Genomic DNA, 11,390 nt, shown 5'->3' with positions numbered 1-11,390 from the left:
TCCCTATCAGTTTGTCTCTCTTCTTTGTTATTTTTCTTTTTTTTCTTCCTTTTCTCTCCTCCCCCTCCTCTTTTTCTTCCTTTTTACTCATACTTCCTTTGTGTTGCCAGGGCCAAACTAACATTCAGAGAAGCCTGAGACAAGATAGCCACTGACGTGCAGACAGTGCCTGATTGCCCAAGGGAAGAACTGGAGTGTCAAGTGACCTGGAAGAGACTTTATAAGCCCAAGCCTCAGGCCAGAGGAGCAGTTTGGTCATAGGAGCTATAGGGAGCAAAGCTCCAGATGGAAGAGCCCGGGGCCAAACCAGGGCTATGAAGAAAGGACTCAGATGGACAGACAGGGTGAAAGGAACCTAAAAACCCTTATTGGGAGCGAGATAAGTATTCTGAATCTTTTTCTGTTTTGGTTTGTAAGCCTCGTTGGAAGGTAAGGCTAACCCAGGTGGAGCAGTTGTTTGAGCCATGGAATGTGCCCATGTTTTCTGGTTTTTGTTTCATCCAGTGGACTGGGTTGTGGCGGTAGGCAAGGTGGGAGCCACTGGAAGGGGTGCCTGGGGACACCCTGAATCTCACTCAGTGTTAACAGGACCCCAGATAGAGACTGGGGATAGGTACAGAGCCTGTGAGGGGCAAAGCTTGCCAGGCACAGTCAGAAAACATGAAAGCAGGCCCCTTGGCCTCACAGGACCCTACAACTCAGAGTCAAGAGGGGATGACTTGACTTGCCCTCAGGCTGAGCTTGTGGCCCTGGGCAAGATGGTGCAGCCAGAGTCAAAGTGGGATGAGGCTGGGGCAGCCAGTCCAGAAAAGAGCCCACTACACAAAGCTCTCTTTGCACTTAGGGCAGCCTCCCTATTAATCTGTTACATCAGGGCATAGCTGGTGAGACTATAAAGGGGGGATAGTAGGTATAGGCCCATAAAAGCGGCTGCACCATGCTGAGACCAGCAGTGACCCTACATTTCCCTGTCCACAAAACTGCCAAGTGTATCCTGAGAGTCTTCACTAAACTCCCATAATGGTATCTTCGGGTGAGATTACAGAGCAGGTGCTTAATGTAAAGATGTTAGTCAGTGTTAAAGTTAACATTTGCTGGTGATCTGTCATAGCATCATAGAAACGTAAAGGGCTGAAAGGTCATCTGGTCCAACCCCTACCTGAGGCAGGATCGTCTCTATCCAAGCCATTCTGTACAAATTTGTAATCTAAACTCTTCATAAAACTACCACCAATGTTCAGACAATACCCCAACCTGCTGACACAATACCCTAACTTGCAGCTATTGAACCAGCAACTTATCCACCTTAGTTTTATCTAGCCCACATTTCTCCAATGTGTTTCTGAAAAGGACTTGTGGAATCTTGTCAAAAGCCTTGTGGAAGTCCAGAAACACTGTATTTACAGCATTTCCTTCATCCACCCAAGCAGTTACTTTGTCAAAGGAGATCAAGTTTGTCTGATGTGTTTTTCATAAATCCATGCAGCCTTTCTTACTCTAGATCCTTGCAAATGGCCTTCCTTAGGATATGCCCCACTAACTTCCCAGGTACTGAAGTGAGGATAACTGGTCTATAGTTCCCCAGGTCCTCCTGTTTGCCTTCTCAAAAAGAGAGGCACTACGGTGGACCTCTTCCAGTCCTCTGGTACCTGGCCAATCTCCCACAACTTCATGAAGATCTTTGCCAAGGGGTCCAAGACCTCCCTTACCAGTTCCTCCCTGGGATGAAGTCACCCAGCCCTGCTGACTTCAATTCATTAAGACCCAACAAAAGCAGTCTGACAACTTGTTTTGTTATCTCCTCTCTTGGCTTGTCCCCTTCCTTATTCAGATAAGCCTTCACACATCCTCCCTGTTAGTCAGGACAAGATCCAAAGTATATGGTCCCTTGGAACAGAAAGCTGTCCTCCACACAAGTTAAGAGTCAGCTTGACATTGTATGTTTGGTTTCATCTTTCTTCCAGCAGACATCCAGAAAATCGAAGTCTCCCATCAGTACCGTTCCAGCTTTTGGATAGATGTGTCACCTGCTTGGAGTGCTTCATTCACCTCCACTTCCTGACTTGGTGGCCTATAATAAATCCCCACCTTTATATTGGTGCTGTATCTTTCACCTTTCAACTTTGGAAGGAACTAGCTACTAGATGGTTCAATTAGTTTTTCACCCCAATATCTAGGGCAGATGACTGATTTGTATGTCAGCACCACTACGGGCCTCCACCAGAGTTTTCTCTGGCTTTGCTCTCCCCAGGCAGAGTTCTTCTCTTGGTCCTAGCACATATGCTCATAAGCATCATGAGCTGGTCAGTGGCAAAAAAAAATGTAAAGGATATCTAAACCATTAATTTTGTCAGATGTAACTATTTGCATAGAGGAACTGAAGATAAATGAGCAATATCTTTATAGGATTCTGTACAAAGATGTACTCACAATCAGATTAATTTTACCTTGACAGAAAATATTTAATATTAAAAAGATGCACTTTTGGAACAATAAAAAATCAGGACATGCTACATTTTTTCATACGTTAACTCATGGCCACACGTAGTACATGTCTTTTTATACATATCTTCTTCAATATTTTCTTCTGGTCCATACTCATGATGGTGGATGCCTGCTTCTTTTTTCCACAAACTGCTCCTAACTGCTCGACGGAGCTCTGATGAAAAACATTAATAAAATCCTGTTAGAAAAAGTCTGAAAGCACTACTTGTTTAAATAAAACAAATCAGCATCAAGGGAAATAACCGTGAGATTACAAGAGGTCAGACAGGACATTCACTATTTAGGCAGATTTTCATAAATATCTTGCAGAGTCAAACTTCTGAATGTGCAGGTATCAGGCAACTGCTACTGAAGCCAGTGGATCTGCTTGTGCAGACAAGGAGAAAGAGATAAGGTCCACATCCATACTAAGGAAACTGCAATAGTCTTAAAGGAAAATGCAAATGTATTTGCCCCGCAGGAGTTCTTTTTGAAGTAAAAGAGTAGGAATGCCTGTATCGGATTAGAAAGAAAGTTGACTAACTGGAGATAAAAGGAGTTATAATTTAAAAATGAATATTACCTTGCCTAGTTTACCTATTATTTAATCTACCTGTTATAACCCCTCAATCCTATTTTGTTAAAATACACCAAATGTTCCATGGGTTTCTAGGGGGAGATGATAAAAAGGTTAACTTTCATCAAAAAAGATGAAACTACCAACTGAAATGGGTGGCTTTCATTTTCCAAACTATCAACAATATCACAATGCCTTCTTAGTAAGTACTAAATGACTGATACAACTGAGAACTCCTGTATGGGTGGAAACTGAACAGGTCCTTATGTTGCATTATCAACCATCATAAGCTCTATTTATCTCCATCTTTCTCTCTAATACAGGGTGGGCAAAATAAAGGCTGCGAGCCATGTCTGGCCCAGCAAGGAATTTTATCCAACCTGTGGCAGGTCCCTTGGTCCTGCCAAACCCAGGTGCAGGGGGCAGCCTGGGCTGTGGTGTGTGGCCTGTCCCACCGCCCTGAAGTGCACAGCGGGGCTGGGACAGGAAGGCAGCCAGACTCACTTCCCAGCAGCCCCAGCTCCTTCCAGCTGCTGCTGCCAACCTGGCCCCAATACCTGGGCACCCACTGCTGGGGGGTACTAACGCAGGCAGGGTGTACAGCTGGGAGGATCAGATGGGACTGGGGGCAGGTGGGGAGCAATGTTCAGGAGTGGGACAGGAGAGCAAGGCCAGGATCAGAGGATAGGATCGCGGGGTAGTGATAGCGCAGAGCTGCGATCCACTGCCCGCATAGCCCTGAGAAGGACACACGTTCTGCAGGCAGGGGCGTGCAGAGAGGGGATTGTGACTCTGCCCTGGGCCCCAGCCCTATGCTATCACCGCCCGAAGATCCTAGCCTTGGATGCAGCTCCCTGCTCAACTGTGGACCCATCCCATCCATCTGGCCATGCACCCTGCATGTGCAGATCCCAGCTTGTCTTCATGGAGACCCTGGGATTGCTAGGTAGTGACAGCACAGGGCTGGGGCTCAGGGCAGAGCCGCATCACACTCTCTGCACACCCCGTCCATGGAACCAGTACCTGTTGTAGGGACATGTGGACAGTGAATCATGGCTCTGTTCTGGGCCTGGGCCCTAGCCCTGCACTGTTGCTGCTCTATGATCCCAGTTCCAGCCCCGTCTACCTAAGACAACTTCAAACAATACTGTAATTCACCACTCTAAAAACAGGTGCAACTTAAAGCGTAAAATATGACAAGCTACCCTAAAAGATCCAGAGGGGGTGGAGTCGAGCAGCTATACTCTCCTTTTTGAATTACACTGCACCACCACAGGAGCTTCCAAGGACTTTGTAAAATCCCTGAAGGATGTGAAAATCCTCCCACCCTTCCCCTTCCGGCTGAAAAGCATGTCCCTTCCTCCTCTCCCCCACCTGACTTTGCCCTCTGTCCTGAGGTAAGGAAGCAGTAGAACTGGTCCTACTCATTGTGTGGGGGCTGCATTCAGCTGGAGATGCAGAAAACAGTGGGGATGGACAGGGGCTCCCCTTCCCTGTTCTTGCTGCAGGCAGGGTGGGGAGAACTACTTTCCTGCTGCACTGTCGCCACTGTCCCCAGATGAGCCCAGCCACTGCTCAGCCTGGATTGACTCTGGAGCTTCCAGGCCCAGGATCAATGGAGAAAACAGCAGCAGCAGCAAGCATGGGAGTTGAGGGGAGAGGGAGAAGAAGGGAAGGGGGCTGCCTCTGAGCAGGAGAGGGAAGCGCATGGGGAGGGATTTGCACCTGCTGCATGGACTTAAAAGTCCCCAGAAGTTCCCATGGCACAGTCTGCCTGCACCAGTGAGGGCAGAAGATGCTGGGAGCTGGGTGTGCAGCCATCCCTGCAGTGCAGATTGCTCCCACACCCACTTTTGAGAATTCTTGGATCTGCCCATGTCCTATTTTTTCGCTGCATAATCCTGCGTGTTATTAATAAGGCCTCCTGAAAGAGTGTAATCTGTGAATGATTCAATTTGAAGTTATTGGTGATATATACCCAAGAACACACATTTGCCAAAGTTATCAGTGCTGTGTTCAAAACTATGTTAACTATAATTAAAATTTATTTCCAAAAACAATTGATAATAGAATGTAACTAAAATATGTGACTAAGCATTACCTGCAATGCATCACATCTCCAACATGTATTGAGAGTGCAATTTGTGACTATTTTTTATCCTGTTTCCAGGAATGCTTTCAATTACTTCCATGCAGCTTGCCACTTTCCATTACACTGGACAGCAGGTAAACTTAGATCTTCAGTTTTAATCCTAAATATATTCTATGATAATCAGGGCAATATTTTCCATCCACATAGTACTTATTATTCCTCTTAAATGATCCAAAGCTCTTTACAACCTATAGGCCCACCCCTACAAATCTTTACATGATTATCTCCAGTGAAATCAAAATGGATTCTCATTTGAGAAATGGATGTAGATTGGGCCCCTTCTACAAACAAACAGTATCACCAAGAGAGCCTCTTTTTGAGTGCTGAAATAAATGAAAAGTTTGTTCCCGTTCAGTGTGGAAGAAGCTTTCCATATAGGCAGCTTTACAATACCATATTTACTCACATACAACATGTACATTTGTGGTACTTGAAAACCCCCCTGCAAACCATCCCTCCAAAATTGCGATGCATATCATAAGTGGGGAAGCTGATTTTTTTCTCCACTGGAATACCAACAGGAATGAATAGGAGTATGCAGACACTGGGCTCTAATGACTCCCAGGATGGTTACTGCTTCTCCCTGGCCCCAGCAAACAGAAAGGCTGAAGTCTAATGTTAACCCTCTCACACCTACAGAAGCTATTGGTTGAGTACTGCACCTTGCGTCTGAAGCACCAACTGAGCTGGCTCAGAGTAAGTGAACTGCTGCATGCTTTCTGTAGTATCTTCATGAGGCTTGTAGTGTGGAAAAAACACTATTATTTACAGGAACTTTTATAAAAAATATTTCTTCTACATTCTACCTTCCAAATACAAGGTACGTGTCTTACATGCAGGGGTCAGGAAAGGAAAGGGTGGAGGGTAATGTGAGAAAATATGGCAAAGAACATTCATCTACCACAGTTGTGTCATGTTTTCTAAATGACTTTGAAAATTTCCTTTTGGTCATGCTAAGTGCTTAGTTACCAAATATACTGATGGATGTAGAAGTAAATGCATATATAGATGGATACTACTATGGCTGCTGCAGAAGTAGTATTTACATTAAGTGTCCATGTCCAAAAATAAATGTGTATTTTAACTACTGATTTCATTTCATGGTCAATAAAAGATAAAACCACAAGTTTCTTCTTTTTATTAAGGTTTAAATTCAATCTGCTTACCTTTAACTTTTTTATCAAACTTTTTCTGTTTCATTTTCTCTCTAGTACCTTGGCGAGCTTCCTTTGCTTCTTGTAATGCTTCTTCACTGCCCCAAATTTCAAGAGAACGCTTTATTACCTAGAGGGTGAAACATAAGCACATTTTCATTTTACCCTGCCTTTATATCCCAAAGATTCCTTCACGATGACAGGCAAGTTACTTGCTTGAAATGGATTTGCAAGTAGAGATTCACCAACTCATGCTGGTTCTATCTGACCCTATGTGATTTCCTATACTCCACTATTAAGAATATGAAGATGCTAGCGAATTGCCTGCCAAGAATGACCGGGGGGCAGCAATGATCTGACAAGAGCTTTGCTACCCACCAACTTTCACTGAAGCAAAGTTGTAACAGCGATTAATTAGCATAATTAAATAATTAGAAACAGCCTCCTCAACAACACTTATAAAATACAAAGGGCTTGTGTACACTACCTATATGACACATTTCGGAGCACTACCAAGAATTACGCTCCATTACATGCACCAAATGCCACGAATTAGTCAATGGGGCTGCCCTGAGCACACATCAGTAAGTATGCTTAAGGAAGCGATCCCAAGAGCAGCACACCAGGGCTGCTCAGGGTTTTATCCCTTCCACTGTTCTGCATGGTTGATTCTGTACAGAAGTATAAACACAAATCAGATTTTGATTTGGAGAGTACCAAGTAAATCCTATCTGAATGGGTACTGTACTCGGGGAGAGCTCTACAAACACTTCAGGCACCCCCAATTTGTTGCAACATGTAAAAATTGGGCACCTGGCTCCAGCAGGTGATAAGGCAACTTACTCTGTTTCCTAGGCTCTCCATGTACTCAATGGGAAGCATTAGGTGCCTCCAAAGGGAGATCTAGATCACTTAGATGCTGAATAGGTATCTGCCTAGAGTGAGCCAACAGGAAACACTCAGCCCAGGGGTCCATTTGAACTTGTGTTTTTCTGGACCTGCGGTACCTAATTCAGGCCGGTGCATTAGGTGCCTCCTTCTATTCAGGATCCAGCGATAGGTAAATGATGCCGTGGCAGAGATAGTGCCCACCTTTTATGTAATAGTCTAAGGATTCCAATATTTTCCCAAGAAGTGGGAGACTTGGGTTCTAAGACCTCCTGAGCCCGTGGAAGTTTTAAGCCACATTTCTCATTTTGCAGGAATGTAACACCTGCTTACCAGGTGACAGGATAGTCCAAGTGTGGGCACCCTTCAACCCTCCTGCTGAAACAAGATCTACTGTGAAGCTGAGAAAGTAACTCACAGGCCCAAAACAGAATAAGATGCAGTCTAACTCTGTAGCCCTGAGAATCCAGAGTGCCCAATCACTGGGGCAGGGAGTCAGATTGCCTTTAGCTTCCTCTTCTTTTGGCTCTGTGACACTTGTCTTTTGCTGCACAATTTATTTAGTGTGGCAAATTATAAATATTCTGAGTTCAGCACCACTACAGAATGCAGCAGGAGCATCATTAGAATACAAAAAAGGACCAAATAATTTGAAAAATATTCACAACAATTTCCATACCTGGAGTTTTAAGTAAAGCTTCATGTCACCCCAATTTGCATTGTGAGGGTTTTTTTTCAAAATAAATCTGAGTGCTGGTTCTCTTTTGTCCAAATCACAGTCTTTCAGAAGGTACTCCTGCTTTGCCTCAGTCTTTGTTATAAGCTTATGCTTATCTTCAGCATCCCTGAAGAAAATTTTTAGAAGAGTTTAACAAAAAGCAACATGCAACAGCTAGACACCTAGCACATAGAAGTAGTAATAAAGAAAAGATTTAAGATTAAAAAAACATAATTTTTTAAAACAGCAGATTAATAGCACTGTCTAATAGGGTTAACCCCCTGAACAAGGCTGGACCATTCTTATCTAAACTATCCTAGAGAAGTTGTTTGTCTAAACTATTTTTTAAACTTCATGAACAACCCTCTTGCACAACTACCAGGCACAATACCCCGAAACATAAAAAACCTAAACTTGCCACAGGTATAACAGGGGGATAACACATTTTCTATGCTTTGCCACTGCAAGGAAAGGAAGTAGTATGTTAATGTACGTTCAAGGGTTCCAGGGAAGAGGACTATGACCCCCTGCTATTAAAAAAAAGCAAAAAATGAAAAGCAAAAGAAAGCAAAAAGATTACAGGGCATACCAACCTGACCATAAGGTAAAATTACTTCCTGATTCCAAATGTAGAGATCAGTCTGACCTTGGGCAGAGAAGCAAGACCCTCTGGGTTTTTCAGTCCCAGTTAGAGCATCAGCAAACCCCAGTTAAGATCCCCAGCGTTGGGTGCAGCCAACACCCAAGGTAAAAACACCCTGGCACCTGTAGTAACAGGAGGGGGAAAAATTCCTTCTCAGCCCCACGTGGTAAACAGCAACGCCAGAAACAAGGGAAAACCAAACAGCGCCCACTCTGCACTGCAACCAGGAGAATGCAAAAACACATCTCATACACTGACTGGAGAGTCAGTACTCTGCTTTCTACAATCCTGTCCCCTCTGTACACTTATCCCAGATCCTTTAATCTTCTTTCAACAGTCAGTTATGCAACTTTTCTCCATTCTCCTGATGTTCAGCATAGTTCTTTCCAATTTCTACCTGCTCTGGGCTGCAGAGCTCTTCTCATGATCTGAGATGTGTGCCTGGAGAGAGATGCTCCTGGGCTTCCAACTGCTGCTCTTCACAGTGTACTTTAGGCATTGCTAATCCTAAATCATCTTTGACTAATGCCTCCAAAGGAGATTTTCTCGAAAACCTCCAAAGAAGGAGATTCCACAGCTTCCCTAGACAGTTTATTCTACTGCCTCACTGCTCTAAACAGTGGAGAAATTTTTCCGAGTACCCAATCTAACTAAAGTTGCTTCGCTGCAATTTTAAGCCATTGTTATGCATCCCACTCTGTAGCAAAGAAGAAAAGGTTGTTCTTCCTCTTCTTTAGAGCAGAGTTTCAGATTATTCAAAGACTGATATCATGACTGCCCTTAATCGCCTTTTCTTCTGGCTAAATGTACTCAGATCTCTTAGGTATCCAGGTTGTAGCCATATTGGTCTGCAGGAAAAAGCAATCAGAACTTACAGTAGAGATTATATCTTTTATTAGACCAACAAGATTTTTAAAAAAAAAATCTTTAATTGCAAGCTTTTGGGCAAAAACACCCTTCCATAAGGCACTGGAGAAAAGATTGTAAAAGTTCTCCTGGGTAGAAATGAAAGTTCATATTTCATAAGATTTCACAGAGGAGTCAATAGATGGAAAACTCCAATGGGAAGGCGGTTCATAGCTGGTATGGAGCATCTCACCTCCTGTGAGGTTCTGTGATTATACAAATTACTCTGAAACAAAGGCAGCAGCAGGATCTCAGGTTTCAGGTGGTCACAGCTGCTTCCTGCTTGGGAAATTATTCTGGTCAAAATGTTCACAGACTCTCTCTTCTTGTTGTCTTTAACTTCCTGTCAGCTGAAGCTCATTCTTTATCTTTGCCTTTCTGACTCTGTCCCTACAAGTTTGTGATATTTCCCCAAGATGGTTCCTTGATGACCTGCCCATTTTTCCATCTCTTGCGTGCTTTCCCTTTTGGCGGCAGAGTTGTACTGCTACCCAGCACATCCACAAGTGGTGAATGGTGGAATGACTTTCAGGGAAGTTCAGCTGCAAAATAAGTAGGGGTAACTCTGACAAATAAGCAGCTGTGGTCCAAGCAGCAGCAGCACCACCAGGATGTGGTGGCGCCAGCAGATAGCAATGCTGTCCCTCCTGAAAAGCAACATATATCCTTTGATGGTGCTGTGACATGGCCAGTATAGGTCACCATTATAATAAATCTGCCCAGCCCCCAGCCATGGGTCTACAAGTTCTCAATGGTGGAGCAGGTGGAAGAAAATGTTAGAAGATCATACTCATGAACTGACATGAAGGCAGCAGTTACAAGAAGGTTGTCTAGCACTTCAAGCTAGGAGTGTGATTTAGCAGCTATAACTGCAACTGAGCAGCCCTCTTCCACTCTACTCATCCCACATGGGGAGGGGGCTAGAAAAAGGTATCCTAAACGTAGTCTGGCTGCCTTTTTCCTGACTGGATAACTGCACCCAGTGGGATCATCATTACTGCAGCCAAAATCAATGAAGACACAAAATGAATTTTGGGACCCAGAACATCAGGACCCTCACGGGCAATCCTAACAGTGAACGACCAGAGCACCGCACTGCAATCGTGGCTCAAGAACTCAGGCAATGCAACACTGAAGTCACTGCACTGACCAAGATCAAGCGAGTGGTAGATCAGCAGCTCAAAGATCAACTTCTGAAAGGGTAAACGGGACTTGGCAGGGGATCGGACTTAATGATCTGCTCAGGTCCCTTCTGACCCTACCTACTATGAAACTATGAAACAATGGAAGGAGAATGCTGGCTTCACAGAGTTGGTTTTGCCATTAAAAATGAACTTGTAAACCAACTCAGCGAATTCCCTATTGGAATTAATGAGAGCCTCATGACTCTCCGTCTTAAACTGGCAGGGAGCCAGTTTGGCACTGTTGTCAGCATATATACCCTGACTGTTGACAGGCACCACCAATGAAACGAAGGAGAAATTCTCCATCAACCTTGACCAAGTCCTTTCTGGAGTTCCCGTGGGAGATGGACTCATTCTTCTTGGCGATTTCAATGCCAAAGTCTGAAGGGACTCACACCTCTGAAATGGAACCATTGGCAAGGAAGGAGTGGGACAGGTCAATTCCAATGGCATCCTCCTTTTGGCCAAATGCATGGAACACAGAATCACCGTCACCAACACTGTTCTGCCAGGGGACAACCCCCCTGAGACCAAAGGAGAGAGGAACCAATTGGGCACGTCCCCACATGCAGGGGTGTGCACTAACAGTGGCAAAAAAAGTAGTGGCACAAGTTTGTGCCACTTTTTGCCCCTGTGCATGCTTCTGCACATGCGCTTTGGTGCAGGGCAAAATGCCCTGCTCCT

At 44.4% G+C, this 11,390-nt stretch overlaps 1 protein-coding gene across 1 annotated transcript in view; it reads right to left on the bottom strand.

Annotated features, from left to right (window-relative positions):
• Window positions 1-2,437: 2,437 nt before the first annotated feature.
• Window positions 2,438-11,390, bottom strand: part of XPA (XPA, DNA damage recognition and repair factor) — a 31,452-nt gene continuing 22,499 nt past the window's right edge. The window contains exons 4-6 of the mRNA XM_006019686.2: window positions 7,935-8,100; window positions 6,380-6,497; window positions 2,438-2,659 (exon numbers count right to left, since the gene is read on the bottom strand). Coding sequence (XP_006019748.1) covers window positions 2,511-2,659; window positions 6,380-6,497; window positions 7,935-8,100 — 433 coding nt within the window. The 3' untranslated portion in view covers window positions 2,438-2,510. The remainder of the gene's footprint in view (window positions 2,660-6,379; window positions 6,498-7,934; window positions 8,101-11,390) is intronic.

The sequence above is a fragment of the Alligator sinensis genome, unplaced genomic scaffold (assembly GCF_000455745.1).
Source record: "Alligator sinensis unplaced genomic scaffold, ASM45574v1 scaffold607_1, whole genome shotgun sequence".
Lineage (NCBI taxonomy): Eukaryota > Metazoa > Chordata > Crocodylia > Alligatoridae > Alligator > Alligator sinensis.
The sequence above is the reverse complement of the archived record's forward strand: the minus strand, read 5'-3'. Positions and strand labels throughout refer to the sequence as shown.